Raw genomic sequence first — 18,140 nt, 5'->3', positions numbered from 1 at the left:
ATACTTCCTCTGATATGGAGTCACTTTATTGATAAAGATAAGCTAGGAATAACAGCAATCATCATCTATCCTCAAATTCAAGATGGCTCTCCCATCAATAAATTTGAAGGAATGATTGTCACAGCAATTTCAACACCACTGAAAAACTCCTGGCACTACCACCTCAAGGAAAGTATAAAAAAAAAAAACACCTTATCTTGCCTACCAAGTAAATTAGTTTGCACACCGAGTAAATTAATTTGCTCAGTCAGTGACTGATATCGCCCACAAATTATCATTTTCATAAAGTTTGAGAATTACTCATAAGCTTATAATATTACATCTCAAAAAATCTTAAACAGTTGAGTGAAGTTGAAAACTGGCTTATGTATGGTATATCCTGGATTTGAAATGTAAAAAATAAGTTTGAATACACCCTGCAAGTTTATTTAATTTTGTATTCCATAAAAAATGGTATAAGAAGTAGTTTGTTCAACCTTGTGGAATTCATTATGAAATAATTGCATGAATGCAAATTCGATTGATGGGTACCGCACATTCAATTTTATTGGTACCGCACATTCCATTGATAGGTACCGCACATTCGATTGATCGGTTTTGCACATTCGATTGATCGGTACAGCATATTCAATTGATCGGTCCCGCACATTCGATTGTTCGGTACGGCACTTTCGATTGTTCGGTATCGCACTTTCGATTTATCTGTACCGCACATTCGATTGTTCGGTATCACACATTCGAATCATTGGTACCGCACATTTGATTGTTCGGTATAGCACATTCGCATCATCGGTACCGCACATTCGATTGATTGGTACCGCACATTCGTTTTATCGGTACCACACTTTTGATTGATCGGTATCGCACATTCGATTTATCGGTACCGCACATTCGATTGATCGGTAATGCACATTCGATTGTTCAGTACCGCATATTTGATTGATCGGTATTGCACGTTTTATTTATCGGTACCACACAATCGAAAAATATAAGAAAAAAATCCAGTGTTGCACACCCAGTGAAATAGAAAGTAGCCCACTGGATGAACAAACAAATGAAATACACTCTTCCATAAATTTATCATTTACTTCACTGCTGCCACCTCCGAACAACCCCCCCCCCCTCCCAACACACCCTCCCCCTCATCTCACGTATTGTAATTCTCATCAATTCAACATGTTTCAACTTTGACCATTCTTAACATCTGCAAAATTCTTTCAAAACCTTTCAGGAACATAAATTTGAATACGTTTAGTAGGAACTTTTGGAAACATACAGCACTCTGAACTAAGTCTTAAATTATTAACAGACAATCTGTAAATTTTCTTATCATTCCAGAGTTCCAAGGGAGACGATAAGAAGGCAAAGAAAGTAACAAAGATGGATAACCAGTGCCCTCTGGAACACGGAAGCAACTCAAGGTCCTCTCTTAGCAGTGACTATACCAAGTCTGACTGTGGGATGAGAACACCTGAGAACAAAGTACTTCCTACAGATGCAGCTATGAATATTCAACAGTTCAAAGCTGTAGAGTTTAAAGATGCGATTGACAAGAAGACACAGATGATAGAGTCATGGCCTCTCAATAAAGAACAGGATAATGTCAATGCACAATATGATGGGGTTAAAAACTATACAGAGAGTAGCTTACATCAATTTACCAAAAGGAGCAAGGACCTTGGGATAAAGACTGTGAACACAAGTCGTACGGCATTCACAACCCCAGAGGTACCTTTGAAACGAACTCAGTTTGTGCAGTTTCAGCGAACATCGTCAAAATGTTCACCGGCTCTGACAAATCAAGAAAGAGGCACGAGAGTGGTTAACATAAAGACACATGTAGATGGTAGCGATAAATCTACTTTCAAAACCCCAGAGGTGAAAGGTCACCAGGGGAGTCGACAAGGAATGACTCGTTCCGTCCCATTTACAAGAACTAAAAAACACACTCCAAATCTACGGAATTGTAAATCTGCGAGTACAACCCCGACTTCCGTTTATGTTTCAGAGAATGAAATGGGGAAAGCTGCATACACAAAAGGAGTTTCTCCGAGTTCATTTCAAACTCCACTGAAACGTTCCAAAGATATTCAGTTTGCAAGAATCACACCCCCGTTGTGCAACTGTGGAAAAAGAACGCGCCGTAAGACCGTGTTTTCACCAGGTCCGAATCAAGGCAGGCCGTACTATTCCTGTTGCGGAAGAAGGCAGAGTGGACGGTTTGGACTGAGGGACGTTACCAATTATCAGGGGGGGTGTAACTTTTTCAAGTGGGAGTCTTTGATAATAAAAGACTTGAAGACAGCCAAATCGTCAGTAGGGAGTACATTTATTAAACCTGAAGGAACTTATAGCGTATAAAACTGTACAAGGAATGAAAAGTGGGGAAACCCACTAATTTGGCACACATATCGGTGGTGCCATTTACAATAGGTACCGAAATATCAGCTCTTCAAATTGACCTGCGGTATGAAATTATGCAAATTCTTGAAGACAATATATAATTATACATTAATTGTGAAAAATGTGGCTCTTACAACCATGTTTTCTATTGTTTTGTTTTCAATGGTAGCACTGTAAGTTGTCAACATATTATTGGAACCATCAAGATATGGCAGCCATCAGCACAAAATAGTTTGGTGTTCAAATTTGTGTACTAGTTTTGAAGGCTGTGAAAGTTTTCTCTGAAATTTCAATGGTTCACCTGTACAAGACTACTACGTATACATATTTGAACATGTATAAACAAAATTGACCATTCTGTATAGCATTTCGTGATGCGATCCTGGATAAATTATTCCCTGATGAGCAATATCATGTTGCTGCCCAACCCATCTTTAAACCCCCTTCCACCCCCTCTTCCACCCCCCTCCTTCATCCTATATGACAAGGCAATATTCTTGAAGCCTTTGTTCTATGCAGTCATGCTGTGGCAGATGAAAGTTACTTTATTTTGACAATTCATCAGCTGCATTCTTATCCAATTCTTGACATAAATTTCATGTTCATGTCCAATTTCTGATAGCTGCCCTACCATTACATTTTATATAAAGTTTTCATGAAAAATGGTAACATTCTTTATTATACCAAGAAAAACAACGTTAAAGATAACAATTTCAAGTTAAAGTCCCAAGGTTTATTTTACACCTTTATTGCAGTGATACTTACAAGACCATTTGTAATGTACAAATCAATATCAGAGGGAGGGGAAGGAACACTTACTGCTGAATGCCTGCAAATTCTAATTTTGATCAAAATAATACCATTTTGTTATACCGAGTTATGATCAAGTTATACCATATCGAGCCCTAACAAACATCTTCACAAAGTTCACAGTTTAATTATCATAAGCCAATCCAGTGAGAGATGAAATATTCTGATTGAAGGTATCATAATGAATGATACTGATACTTTAAAAGCAGCTTTCGGAGTGAGCAATCGTGACGGTCGGACAATTTTCAACATTTCACCTTCACGAATAGCTTTCCACAGAATAGCTTTCCACTGATTGCTGCAACCTTTTTCAAAACCGACTGAAAATGCTGCTTTAAGCACTGATCAAGCCCGATACCATCAGATCTAGCAAAAAATTTACGATCCTGCGTCAACGAGAAGTTAAATCGCTCGGCTGGTTTTAAATACTACATGCACTTCTGTTTTATTGACTAGGATACTTGTCAGCTCTTCGTGGACCTATATAAAAGTATGATGCACTTTTGTGGTACCAGGCAACTGTTAATTCCAGCTTAAAAACCCCAGGATATGCAAATGAATAAAAGTCACCACATGTAGTTTTTAATGAAAAACTTTGATTTTGTGGTTTGTAACAAGGTTGTAAAGTATGATTGCTTTCAGCAGAAAGAATTGCTTTGGTTAAATGTAATATTTTGCCCACTGTTTGAGCTTTCCTTTTGACCCATACCAATATCCATTGCAAAGATCATTGAAAAGTAGCTCTGTGTATTTCTGACCCCCCTACAGTTTACCATATGTACAGTGTTACCATAGTTTTACCTTATATACAGTTTACCATATATATATATATATATATATATATATATATATATGTATATATATATACATATATATATATACATACACACACACATGCACACATCAACGGCTACTCAATCTTCAAAATCGAAGCCTCTAGACACTTTCAAGTTGTTGGCAATGTGCTCTGTGGTTTGTTAGCATTCCATTCCATGGCTAGTTTATTGTGGTAGGTATCCAGCTAGAAGTGGAAATAAACAGAGAGATATTCTTTATAGAAATCTTTCTTCTTTTAAAACGAGGAAAAACAAGTATCCAATAATGGTGATTTAACATGAGAAGCAAATCCTTTGTATGTGTACTTGATAATTTAATAAACGTAACAGTTGTTCCAGCGATGGAGATACAAGAAAATGTTCAATATGTAATCGCCCTTTGGGAGGGGGGTGGGGCAAATCATCTAAGAAATGTACTGGAAAACAAGATCTGCAATGATGAAATTCAACTGTAATTCCAGCCTCAGGACAGCAGCCTCTTTTTTTTTTAGACCGTCCAAATTTTGAACACTTTGTCAAGAAACCACCAGATTCCAGAAAAACAAAGCTTTGGAGGTCATCTGGTGGACAACTTGTTGTTTACAGCAAAAATACAGATTGCATTGTAATGAAATACCCCCAAATAGCTCAAAATGATAAATTGGTATCGCCTACCATCACTTTGGAGTATATAGTGCTGTAAATAAAACAAAACCAGTGGGGCAATTTTTACTGGCGCAGAGCTGGTGCTGTCAACAAACCTACAAAATCTCTCCCACAGTGTTGGTGTTGGTCGTTCTTTGTTAGTTTGCTACATTTTTTTTTTTAGCACAATCGAATATTTTCAACCAAGAAGCAAGAACTGGTTGTCTGATGGACAACCAGATTAAGATCTTTAAAAATTTGCCCTGCCAGACCACCCAATTTATTTAATACAGTTTTAGATATCTTTACTACACTGAATGCTGAAGGTGTGGTTATCATTTTGACTCGGTTTAATCCCAGTTTGAAGCAGACCCCAAACGATGCCTTCTTCCAATTAGTACACAGAGAACTGTGATCAATACGCAGTTTGTTGACAGATTTTGCTCTTTTGAACAGAATTAATCCGTTGCATAACTTTTGCAGGTATGTTTTTCTGAAATTGTCTTCTTTTTTATTTCACTCTCTAGACTAGTAAACAAAAATATATCAGAGCAGTTATGAAGCCAACCTACTTATTGGAAAGTTCAAAGGAACAAAAGGTTTTAAGTAATCAAAAAGTACAAGGAAAGTTAATGAAGAACCCAAACCAAACTTTCAGTATTGGTCTGTGTGATAGAGACAACTGTCACAAACAACTTCCCGAAACAAATAAGAGAAATTTTAATTCCATTCGTTAGATATCACAGATTTGATGTTTAGATCTTCACACACAAGGCTGAAGACTTGATTAAGTCTAAATATGACATCACTGAGCCATAGGTGCTTTAGATTTTTTAATGTTTTTTGTTTGTTTTCAATATAAATGTCTTATTTTTTATATTTATGTATATATGAGTGTATGTATGTGTGTATGTATGGGTGTATGTATGCAATAGAGATGACTTTTGCGAAATGCTGAATCTAAAGTAATGAACCTCTTTACATGATGGAAATTGGTTTCAATGTCAACTCTGTTAACATTCTACCTTGAAAATATTAAAAGCAAACCAATCCAAACAGAAGGCAAAACCCTTTGTTTCATATCCTAGTGGCACGATGACATCACATATTTACCAAAATGACAGCTCGAGACACCACGACTTTGATACTAAGATATCTCCAGGACGAAACAACACATTTCTTAGCTGATTGAGGGAGGTGTTCTTCACAACGACCTCTGGTAGGATATCAACCAAAAGATGACGGTTGGAACTACCTCCCCTTTAATGTTGCAAATATTAAAACAAGGCAGTCTCTTATTCTCTCTTCTTTTAGACAGGGAAAGCGGAACAAACAAGTATTATTACCCTCCCCAACCATCATCTTTATGCTTCAGTCATTACCCAGTAGACTGTACAAAAATATCTCTTGCCAGAAAGCACAGTGGCCGGACACAGCCTGCCAGACGACATTTCGCATGATTAAGCTGACCCAACTGAAACTTCCTTTCATGCTTTACAATATTCATCGTGACAACCCTCGGTCAAGGTTGACACCTACGCAATCTTTACAAACACGCTGTTGCAAAAATTTGTCATGTTCTGCTGGTATGCTAGCTAGAAGGAGGTAGTACTGAATATTCAGTGCCACAGAACAATTCTTAGTCATTGACAACTTACGGATAATATGTACAGAGCTGTCAAACTTGTAGAAACCCTTTCCATTATTTTTTCGAGTCTTTGAGTCCAGTATGTTTCATACAGACTATTACATATGCAGGCAACAGCTCTGTGAGTATGCACTGTATATGAAACAGCTCATTATATTTTGAGTCATAAAACTAGTATTTTTCATACCAACCATTACACATACAGGCCACAACTCTGTGAGTATGCACTGTACATGAAACAGCTGCAACCGTTTCTTTAAATGACATATATTACTACAGTATTTATTCAGGGTTTTTAGAAATCCCATATTTCTGTGGGGAACAAAATTGTACCAGCGTATTTATCATGACTTCCAGTACATAACGTGGAAGGACCATATACTTGCTGGCAGCTTGTGCAGATGCTAAAGTGTTGTAACATATTGATGTCAAAGGGTGATGATTACTGTTACCAAGCTAAATTTAGCAAGACCGATGATACACAAGTCATCGGCCCTTTTTATGAAATTTTCAATCTCACCGTTTCAATCATTCTGTTGTAGTTCTCCTTCAGGTTGGTCATCTCCTCTTCGTGCATGTTCTCCTTATCGGCCATCTGCGGAGAGCAGATTAAAAACGTTACACTCTGCTCAAAATTTGAACCAATACGGTAAACTAATAAAGAACCGACTGGGTGAAATCCGGCCCTCGGGCAAATTTTATGTGGCCCACGGAGGAGGCTTTCAAAACCATATCATATCACGGCCCGATATATGTATACTTTGAGGACTTTGTATAGAAGCCTAGCTAAGGACAAACTTGAGATAATAGGGTATTTCAACATTACAGATTGACCATACATATGTAGAAATTTCTCAAGGGTTCATCTTTCTATTTGACCAGAAAGTGTAATATTCCAATTTCACAGGAGTAGTTACATTGTATACTACAATGTTCACAAAGGTTAAAGGTGCAAATGGCATTACCATTGAAGTGGTTGTTTGTTCATGACTCGGAGGAAAGCATAAGAGAGCTATGGCTATCAACCCCTGTGGGGCGGGATCGATGATCTTTAAAAAGCAGGCAGTATGTCCCTGGCCCCTGGGGTCATTGCAGACAACTCTCAACTAGGAGGTTTCTCAAGAAAGAAGATAAAAGTTTGGATGCAAGATGGTGAGGCATATTTAGGCTATAAATGAGGTCTATTATTAGTTCTACATGCAAGGTTGTGCTGACAACTAGTTTTTTTTGTGGGGGGTTGAAATTGCAGGGAGGGTGATGACCCAAACTGGTTCTGCACCTAAACCCAGCCTACCTGTGTCTGTAATAACATCATTGGCTCTTGGAAACATTTCACTTGTTCATAATTCTTCGACTGCTTCTGTCTCCAGCCCTCCAGATCTCTGAATGAAACAAAAACAAAGAATCAGTCTGGATAAATGAAACAAAAATATGCAGCCTGTAAATTTTTCAATCTATTAAAATTGTCAAAATAATTAGATCAATTTCAAACAAGCAATCAATTTATCTACATGCAGCATCTTCTACAGTGTCACACACTCAATAAATTGCAAATTTGCCACGATACATGTATGCCCCAATGTTAATATTTTCATATTTTAAAGGGCACCTCAAAATTTGTGGGCTTGGTTATAGCTTTAATTTCTCTTTTGACTTCAATAAATAAACAATCATTATTATTTTATTTTCTCTTGTGAATGAGCATCAACCAATAAACGAACCAAGGACCTTGAAATCCGTCAGAATGGAATAAGTCGATATATATATTCAAAGCAGTGTTTTGAATCTCCTTAGTTTACATTGTAACATTGTACTGTGCAGTCTAAACCAGATTTCTGAAAAGTTTAATTTACTTTGATCGGAATGTATTCTTTAAAACAAATATTAGTTATTAGACCTGTAATAGGGGTCTGTTTCAAAAAACCTTGCCAGAGCTTTCACAAGAGACTTACAACTTGACCACTTGCTCACCTTTCATTTCTTTCGATGTTTTCCTGCCAAGCGGCCACAGCGTGTTGATGCTGCAGTTGCAACTTGCTTAATTTCTCCTGCTTGCTTTCTCGTAACCGACAGAAGTGGCCCTCGCGGTGGTTGGCATCCGTGAGGGCTCCTTGCTGGACCTGCATCTGGTCACGGACCTGCTCCACTTGACTGATAGCATCCCTGCGAAAAAAGAGAGAGGAGAACTTGTTTAATTCTTTATATCAAATATGCGACATCCACCTCACTCTAAAATTAACAATCTCAACTGACATTACTCCTTCAGAGTATTGAGTACTCATTATTTTGCTAAAAAGATTTAAAAAGTAAATAGTGAAAACATAACAGTTAAAATAACATTTTTTTGCAAATGGGAAGTAGAGCTGGCTGCACCAAATTTGGGTCAAAAAAGCTGAAACAGCTGGAAAATCCCGCTTATCTAGGAATCAATCTCAAAAAATTCAGTGATTATCTCTACAGACCTGCAGTGCCTATTGATATGAAACTATGGAGCACAAAAGATAATGTCCCTCGCAGCCAGACTGCATACTGCAACACCCCCCACCACCGCCCCCTCAGCATCGTACTTTCGACATGGTACCTAAGGCTCTATGCGTAAATACTTGCTGTCTGTCGAGTAAAAGTTTTCAGGGGTGGATTGTGGCAAACTTAAAGGGTAACAAATTCAATTTCATAACAATTGGTTGGGACTATTATAAACTGCGTGGTGACAGCTTGATTGCTACATAACATCTATAATCAACTTTACATTCTTTGCCTCAACATTTGTGGTTCAGCACGTGTGTTGACAATCATTCCATTACTCACTTTTGTTTCCCGAGCAGCGTGTTGATGGAGGTGATGAGCCCTATGCTCTGCTCGCTGGATGTCATCAGCGTAGCGGTGCCCTCCGCCTGCGACTGAAGCTCCTGCAACCTCTGACTCTTCTCTACTTTGGTCTGTTTCCGGGAGACGAGAGCCGACTGCATGCGTGCGATGTCTGCCTTCATCCTCTCGGGTGACTGGACCACCTGGGTGCGGAGTTTGTGTCCGCATTCACGACTGTTCAGGATGGACACTTTCAGTTGTTCCTGGTGGAAGGAAATAAACAAAGACGATAGAAAAAATAAACAATTTAAAGCAAAGTAAAATAAAGCAAAGTATCTTTTGGCAGAAATACTACAAAACGATTTGTTGCTAGTGTAAGTGTAGTGTCTGGCTACAAGATTCCATATCACATGAAGCTTACAGCACTTGTTAAAGTGCATTCGAATACATAGTTTTGGTTGGTTCTAAAATAAGACAAGGGATTCCAGGAGCAACCAGCACTGATGGCAAATTGACATATACCCTGTACATGTTATTTCACTCCAAAAATTCATTGTTCATGTGTTTGTATCACAAAAGAAAAAAGAAAACATAAAAATTACCAACAGCAAAAATACCAATAGAAGTTTGAAAATAAAGTATAAAGAGCACAATTAGAGATACCAATTTATTTGTAGTCTAGCCACTTTGACATCTACAGTAGTAAAGAAAAAACATTTTCTGTTGCCCTTTGAGACTTTATTTCAAGCTGTGCGAAGCTGTGCAAAGAGAGTAGATGGCTTTGCTTACCAATCGAGCAGACTTCTCCGAGACTGAAGTCTTTATCTGACTAATACTCTTCTGCATGTCTTCCTTGGCGCGGTGATTTGCGGCCAGCTTCTGACTTTCTTCTGTTACTTCTGCCTCCATCTTGTTGGAAAAATTCAAGATTTAGTTGTATATTAAAAATATTTAAAAATGATAGACTTGAATAACAATAAAGTATATAAATTTTATTTTTGCAAAGTAGATATTGTGACCAGAGAGCAGTAAATTACTGAAATGCTAAGAGTAACCAAATGCTTTTCTAAGGCCACAATGCTTTCACAAGTCACAAAGCTTTCATATGCCACTATGCTTGTACTGGCTACAATGCTTGTACAGGCCACAATGCTTTTCACATACCACGCCAGAAAGCGTTACTGCAATCCCTCAAAATGCCACAAGGCTTTTACAAACCACACTGCTTTTCTCAGGCCATGATGCTTTTCATAAGTCACAATGCTTTTACAAGCCACAGTGCTTTTCACATACCACACCAGAAAGCATTACTGCAAACCCTTAACATGCCACAAGGCTTTTACATTCCACGATGCTTTTCACAGACATGATCCTTTTCATATGCCACAATGCTTTTACAAGCCACAGTGCTTTTCACATACCACACCAGAAAGCATTGTTGAAATCCCTCAATATGCCACAATGCTTTTACAAGCTACAATGCTTTTCACATGCCACAATGCTTTTACAGGCCACAATGCTATCCACAGGTCATGATGCTTTTTGTACACCAGGATGCTTTAACAAGTCACATCTCGTAGTCCAATAGCAGCAAGACTTTTCAACTGACCTGATTTACACGAGCCTCTTCCTCTGCTCTGGCTGCTTTGATTTGATTTATCCTCTCCTTAAGATTACTGATGGTTTTCATCCTCCCAGCATGCCTCTCCTGAATCTTCTCCTGCATATCAATTGATGACGAATAATTAAGCCATGGACAGAACGACAAACTCTATTTATCCAGAGGAGACTTTCTTTTTCGATAGAGTAAAATCTAATTCCTACAAATCCTTTGAATTTTGTCATAATGCACTGCAAATAATGTTCACTTTTTCATGTGTAAATTCAGCAACACCAAAGCTGATTGTACTAAAGTGTTGTTATTAACAAACAAACATTCTTTCTAAAGGTTGGAAAGTCAATTGTGACAAAACCTAAGATGTCTATAAGGCTGTTCGTATGAAATTGCACCAGTTTACTAATTATTCTTTGTCTTTTGCTTTTTCCTTTGCATGTTTAGTTCTGAACCTTCCTGTTTTGCAATATAGTACAATAACAATCCCTTTTCTATTCCTAATTCATTAAACATTAACGTATCAATTGTCAACAACCGAAATGAAATGAGATGCCAAAAAAAAAAATAGTAACAGAGCAAAAAGACACAACCAATCATGTCGATGCACAACAAATGATGGTCTAGTGTACCACATAATTCATCAGGCATAACTTTTGCCTTGATACCATTATGGATTTAATAGTGTTCTTTTTCCGAAACATGGAACTATAATGTTTTCCATCAGATTCACTCGTGTGCACATAGAGAAATATTCCACATGGATTGTATAAAGTATTTTTTTCTTTTCACCCAAAGTGAATGACCTGTAGAGTGGTAGGTACAGTAACCTCACCATTTGCCCCCTGATTTCTTATATAAAATAGGTTCGGCAGCCACTCCTAGTCAAGAGAGACATTTTTCTGGACCATGAGGAACATTCTGTATGAGTGGCTCAGATTGTAAAGAGCAAGAAAGATTGAATGAAGCAACTGCTAGGGGGTGCTGTCCTGAATAAATGGAAACTTGTATGCATTGCCAAAAAGTGACAAACACTTTCATTTTTAAAAGAAAAGTTGGAAAGTAGCAGGAAAGATACTTGATACAGAATATGGGTTCCTAACATCACAATTATGATTAGTTTCTACCACCTCCTGCTCACGATTTTATAACTGTCTTTATTAATTTCAGCAGATCAACAAAAGAGACGACAATCAGGGAATTTCCCTTCTCAACAACTAAAGTATATTCACATGAAAGCTTTCGTAAACAGTAGAAACAAACATGACCAAACACATTGATGAAACTGTTAAAGCTGTTCTGAGGAGTAGGTACTTACAATTTCCATTTTGATGGCTGTAAACCCTTCCCACCTACAATCCCTGAAACAGGCAAAGTTGATCAGAGCGCTCAAAAACCGTCTGGTTTTCTTTGGTTCTGGAGGAAAGACAAACCAAGAAATTGAGATTTTATTACAGTATTTTATAAAGATATCAGTAAATGACCCCCACCCAAGCTTAGAGAGTCATTGATCTCATGTGATGAAACCAGCATTGTACCTCATGTTACGTAGCTATTGAATTGTATCATCGAATTCACTTCCTAACTGGTTGAGAACACTTTAAATCATACAAATTTTAACCAATATTCCAGTAGTCATGATTAGGACCAATACTGATGAAATTTATGATTTATACAAAGCATTCAAACTGATTATATGTCAGATAGTAAGAAAAAATAATGAACATCCAGGCTGGCATCTACTTATTTACTCCATAGCATTATTTCAGAAAGAACTCCACTCCCATAAGCCACAGGCCTCAATCCCCCCCCCTCCCCCACCTTCCCAGCTGAAAGGATTTCCTTACTTGGTTGAGACAGATCTGTAATCTTGAAATCTTCAGCCTGACAAGCACTCATAACTCTCTGTCTGTGAAGGGTGAGACAAGAAATGTTCTGATAATTTTCACAATTATTTCCTTTTATTTTTTTGAGAATGTAAAGTTTATAAGGTTACAGAATGCTCATATCAACACTACAATGCACATTTGAAAGTTAACTAAATTTAATTGGAAACTTTTTCCTTTGGGATAGATGCAAATAATGCAGACAGGCGGGGCAGCTAGGGATGGGGGATGTGGGGGGGGGTGCATGTTTCAATTCAGCATATGAAACCAAAATGTTCCCATTCCAATTAGTGGGATTCAAATTTATCTAAAAAATATGCTAATTTATCTGTTCCAGTTTTAAACAGAATGCTTAATCTCAAAATTTGAAAAGGTAAACAGTAAATTACAGATAGTGTACTGTAAGGTCCAAGGGAATATGTATATAGCAAAGTGCTATGCAAAATGAAGGATTTATTATTCATTTTATACGTGTACATAACTAGTAAATTGTTAACCTTGAACATAAACCATGATCATTGCAATTGCTATGGAAAATTGAAGCTCTGCAATTATTGCCTCCAGTTCACGGCTGGAATTAATTCATCGAGACTGATCAGCTGTAATTAATTTCAAAAGTACAAAGTTCACTGTACTCACAAAGCCAGAGCAAAGTTAAGAGTAGAAATGATATTTTCAGCATATTCAATGTTTGTGATTTCTTGAAGGGCCCCAAACTGCGGTTGAGCGATACGGCTTATGTCAGCCCCGGTTACATACTCCAAGAGTAAAGTGTAAGCGAGTTGGATGCGGTTAGGCTGAAAGAGAAAAGGAAAACAAAAGAGGAAAATGAAAACATGTTGAAAATTTGCAGCCTGCATACAGTTTTGAATTTCAAAAATTTGTCCACTTGTTAAAAAGACTTGTGCTTTTCAAAAAACATTATTAGGTAACTAAAATTTCACTGGCATTATCCTGAATTGCAATACACATCAGCATCTCTATGGGATTATGTAGACTGCCGAGTTATATTTGCTGATCAACAATAATCGGTTAATCAGGGCTCATGTGAGGTACAGAAATGAGAAAACATATATACTAAATTATTTCATTGACAACTGTTAGCTGACTTGTTTATATTCTTTATTTGTAGGCAGAAAATGCCAGTGTTTTTTTGTCTTCTTCTAGCAAACAGCAAATATTCACTGGCATTTAGCCAGTAAATAGCCTATATTTCAAGGCCTGGCATCTTAAAATAATTGAGTATATAATATACACATACATGTACTGTACAGTACTCGTTTCACATTAAAGGCCTTGTGTCCTTTACTGTTGGCCATGAATGTATGTATGTGACATACTTATAGTGCATGTACATGTACAGTATTTATAATAAAATATTAACTGAAACCTGTCCTTTAAACATTATTGTACTATCAATTAAGAGATATCATAAGACAATACAAACTTTGCAAATAAATTAAAACAAACAGTTTAGCAGTAACCAATTACCTGTGGAGACTTGAAGTCATCTTCACTAAATGGTTGATCTGGAAAAAGCTCTTGAAAATTTTGAACGATTGCAGAAGACGTGAGAAGTGGGAATGACATTAATTCAGCCATATTTCAATTTGAATAAGACTTTCACCAAGCTGCAGAAAAAAGGAAACACAAACCAAAAATTACTTATTAGGGCACACAGGAGAGAGGCTGACATCAAAAATATGGTAAAGGGAAAAGAAGAATGTGCTTATACTTGTTACATTCTTTTGCGAAGATACTTTGGTTAGAATACACAAGGAGAAGTATTTTCAAAGATTTAACACATTGATATCATACTGATACAAATGACATTAATGTTACATGTACACTTCTTTTTCTAGCCTACAGTACTGTAGGCCTGCCTACAGTAAGTTGGTCGGATAAATATTAGCAATTTAAGGAAACAAAACATTGTCCAAACCCTGACTGGACTAAGTGCCATTCAGAAATATGCATGTGGGGGATGATGTGGCTCTAATTCAGGCCAAATTTAGGTCTAGGATGGTAGGAAGAATAATTTTAAATGTTTCACTGCAAAAAAGATCCCAAGCCACAACTAGGCCTAACTTGCCAATACCTATTCCTCTTGAAAGTAAAGTTTAATGGTCAAACACTTAACTTAGCACTAGGCCTATGTCTTTCCTTTGGGAGCCGTTTCATTCCGCCATCGGTACTTTCTGCCATAGAAAACGTGCTCTTTCCGCCATAGAAAAATATGCAATTCCGCCATGTTACTGCTATGGCAGTAAAGCCCTTTTTGTATATGGGAGAAAGAGCACATTGTAGGGGGTGCATTGTATATAGCTTTGCTCCACTGTACCTGGGCACACAAATCCATCATTTAAATCCACAATCAGAATCGGACTTTTAATAAACAACCAGCCTTATTTAATTCAATTTATTCAACCAACTATTTGAAGACAGCTTATTTTGTTACAAACTTACAATTAAGACTATTCAATCAACATGTACAGTACATAAAAGACTGTGTATCAATTCCCAATGTTGTCTTAACTACAATTCAGTCTATCCAGCAAACATTCAAATTTGAAGATGGCGTACTTATCCTACCACACAATTCAAAGGAAGTTTCACTGATACATTCCTGTACACCACGGTAAAATCCATTCCTTAAATGTACCCATATCCGCCGTAGGTTTGGTATGTACCTATGGCGGAATGGCACTAGGCTAGGCCTACCTAGATTGCTTGTTGTAATAAGTCATCAATTCCATTGGTAGTGGGGAACTTATCATTAAGAAAATGAATTTGAAGTGTAATACTAATAGTAGTACAGTAGACCCACAGATGCTTCCAACATTTGCCACAGAATAAAAGGCATGTCACATTCAGGACCTCAGCTATTATTAGGTTTGGCCGTGGCTATTCTTACGACTAGTTGTAACAATTATTTATAAACTATTCTTACGACATCGGCAAATTCAAGCGCAGCTAAGTAAATAAAGCAACTGCGCATGTAGTAGGGGTAACCCTAACCCTAAACACTAACCTAACCTTAACCCTAAACGGAAATTATTGTTACTCCTAGTCGTAAAAATAGTACTCCTAGTCGTAAAAATAGCCATGTTAAAGCAACTGCGAATGCGTATTTATAAATTATTCTTACGACTAGTTGTAAGAATAGCCACTTTGATTAGGTTAACCCCAACAAAAGAAATATTGGGCTTCCAGCATGTAGAACTTTCAGCATGAAGTTATCATTCTTTCTTCAAAAAATGCCACATTCTGATAAGCCTAGTACTATAGTCAGTATTGCGAAGTTCGGAACACTGCAAAGTTCGGACACCCTAAGAAATACACAATTTCACCGTGACAACCTACAGGATGAGCCAAATTTCACCAAAAAGTACGAAGCTACATTTATTTTCTCTCCAAAATGACCCGTGTGCAAGAAAGTACTTACATACAGTATTTGTCAATAAAATGACGGAGATCTATGAAGTCTGTAATTACTGAAAGAGCAACTGTGCCACCAATTTTATCACCAGCGCCACACTGTGGGTTGGGTGTCCGAACTTCACAATACTCTAGCAAAGAAATACCAGTTCCACAATCACGAAGAATCTTCTTGGAATACAACATGAAAAAAGTTTGGCCTTGTATCGTAATATGACACAATTCTCCCACCATATCAAGTATATTTTCAGGTGATTTAGACCAGAAGATATAGTATTGGGGTGTTTTAAGGTAGTGTTTACACGGGTCCAAAAATCGGGAATCGGGTACCCGAGAGCCGTTACCCGTCGGGTATCCGGGAAAAAATTGTTTTCCCCCGTGTATCACGATATTCAAGAAATTACATATTAAATGCTATAATAAATGAATTATGTTCTCTACTGACAATGTTTTTATGTTCAAAAACGTATGTTTAGGTTTAGGTATAAAACCTTCCTCAATAATATCTATTTGCTTTTTTTCTGTCATAAACTTGTTAATTACTTAATATAATTAACATTACTACTAATTAGTAGTAATGTTTTTAACATCGCATTGCCGGCGCTGCTTATGCTTCCTCTCCGCGTCTATTGGATCAGACCATAAAATATCCCTTTACTTTAGCTCAGTTGTTACTAGATCTATTATGCAGGCCTAGGGTTCGCATTAGCCGCGAGATTTCGCGATTCGCGCAATTTGATCGCATTTGTAATACACGATTACTAAAAAGCCCCTTGCGATTATTTTTTTTTAGTTATCCCGTCTATAATCCATAAACATGTCGTAGAATTCCTTGTCAGCCTTTCCTTCTATGAAATAAACGAATGAATAAATAATAATTTCTTCCACATGGTAGCCTAACACCACACTAAGTCAATACATGAGAAATTTAGCAAAGCCTAATCATCTGTTTATTCGCTGAAATTGTGACGCAGTTATAAGATATCCATGGAACACATTTATTGTTGCTGTTACGTTCGACCCAGGGTTGCCTAACACCACACTAAGTCAATGGGGTAATCTAGCATAGCCATTTGTTTATTAGCTGAAATTGTGACGCAGTTATAAGATATCCATGGAATACTTTCGTTATTGCTGTTATCTTCAACCACATGGTAGCCTAGCACCACACTAAGTCAATGGGAAATCTGCCTAACCAATTTGCAATTTTTTTTTTTCTTAAATCACACTTTGCGTAGGATTCGAGTAATAAATTAGGAACCGGGTAGTATCTCGTCGGGCGGGTACCTTCGTTATTGCTGTTATCTTCGACCACATATTTTAGCCTAACACCACACTAAGTCAATGGGAAATCTGCCTAGCCTAGGCCTAATCGTAGTTTTGGATTTTTTTTTTTTTTTTTGAAATCACAATTTGCGTATGATTCGGGTAATAAATTAGGAACCGGGTAGTATTGCGTCGGGCGGGTACCCGGATAACCCGTGTAAACACTATTTTAAGGCAAAGGTGTCCGAACTTCGAAGTTACCATGCTACTGTACTACCTAGGCCTAGTACTAGTCTTTGGTAAATCTAATAATCAGGGGTCACATAACATTGTCAATGGTATATAGTAGAACCTTAGTTACTCCCAAAATGGTCTGCCTTTTGCTTTATATAAAATTACTGCGTTAGTGCGTGGCAAACGTCGGAACGCCTGTGAATATGCCTAACGTTAGGGCTATTCAACTTCAAGCAATCTCCTGATGGACATAGCCTAGGCTAGGCTTTCATTATTATTATTAATGTTAGGCTACAGTAGGCTGCTGACAAGACATGAAACTGATTGCTTAAGTTATAAAAACAGTTTACATAAGACTTATATTAACAAAAGAACAGATCTTACAATAATGGTATAATTAAAATAAACTGCATTACTATTTTGATTTGACTTACAAAAGTTGTCCTGTTTTTTATCACAACTATTTCGTTGGCTTCGAACTGCAGACGGCTGACAAAATTTACAAGTTTGAATTAACCTCGGCGCGCATGCGCTTAATACAACGTTTAAGTACAAACACCGAAGAAAGTTCCATA

General features: G+C 37.3%; 2 protein-coding genes across 3 annotated transcripts in view; one reads left to right on the top strand and one right to left on the bottom strand.

Annotated features, from left to right (window-relative positions):
* Positions 1 to 2,361, top strand: part of LOC139959940 (ERI1 exoribonuclease 2-like) — a 13,728-nt gene extending 11,367 nt beyond the window's left edge. Inside the window, exon 9 of the mRNA XM_071957886.1 lies at positions 1,339 to 2,361. Coding sequence (XP_071813987.1) covers positions 1,339 to 2,361 — 1,023 coding nt within the window. The remainder of the gene's footprint in view (positions 1 to 1,338) is intronic.
* On the bottom strand, positions 2,313 to 18,140 carry LOC139959942 (kinetochore protein Nuf2-A-like). Of its 2 annotated transcripts, XR_011790265.1 has the most exons (13): positions 18,000 to 18,140; positions 14,119 to 14,258; positions 13,267 to 13,424; positions 12,589 to 12,650; positions 12,060 to 12,157; positions 10,739 to 10,849; positions 9,919 to 10,038; positions 9,130 to 9,392; positions 8,293 to 8,484; positions 7,616 to 7,703; positions 6,842 to 6,916; positions 4,095 to 4,234; positions 2,313 to 4,058 (listed from the first exon to the last, which is right to left on the bottom strand). XR_011790265.1 is itself a non-coding variant. In XM_071957887.1 (12 exons), the coding sequence occupies exons 2-12, from the start codon at positions 14,227 to 14,229 to the stop codon at positions 4,160 to 4,162; spliced, it is 1,353 nt and encodes a 450-aa protein (XP_071813988.1). In that variant the 5' UTR covers positions 14,230 to 14,258; positions 18,000 to 18,140; the 3' UTR covers positions 2,313 to 4,159. The 2 variants fall into 2 exon arrangements, 1 of the variants encoding a protein (XP_071813988.1); XM_071957887.1 differs by having other exon boundaries at positions 2,313 to 4,234.

Source organism: Apostichopus japonicus, chromosome 19, assembly GCF_037975245.1.
Source record: "Apostichopus japonicus isolate 1M-3 chromosome 19, ASM3797524v1, whole genome shotgun sequence".
NCBI classification, from domain to species: domain Eukaryota; kingdom Metazoa; phylum Echinodermata; class Holothuroidea; order Aspidochirotida; family Stichopodidae; genus Apostichopus; species Apostichopus japonicus.
The sequence above is the reverse complement of the archived record's forward strand: the minus strand, read 5'-3'. Positions and strand labels throughout refer to the sequence as shown.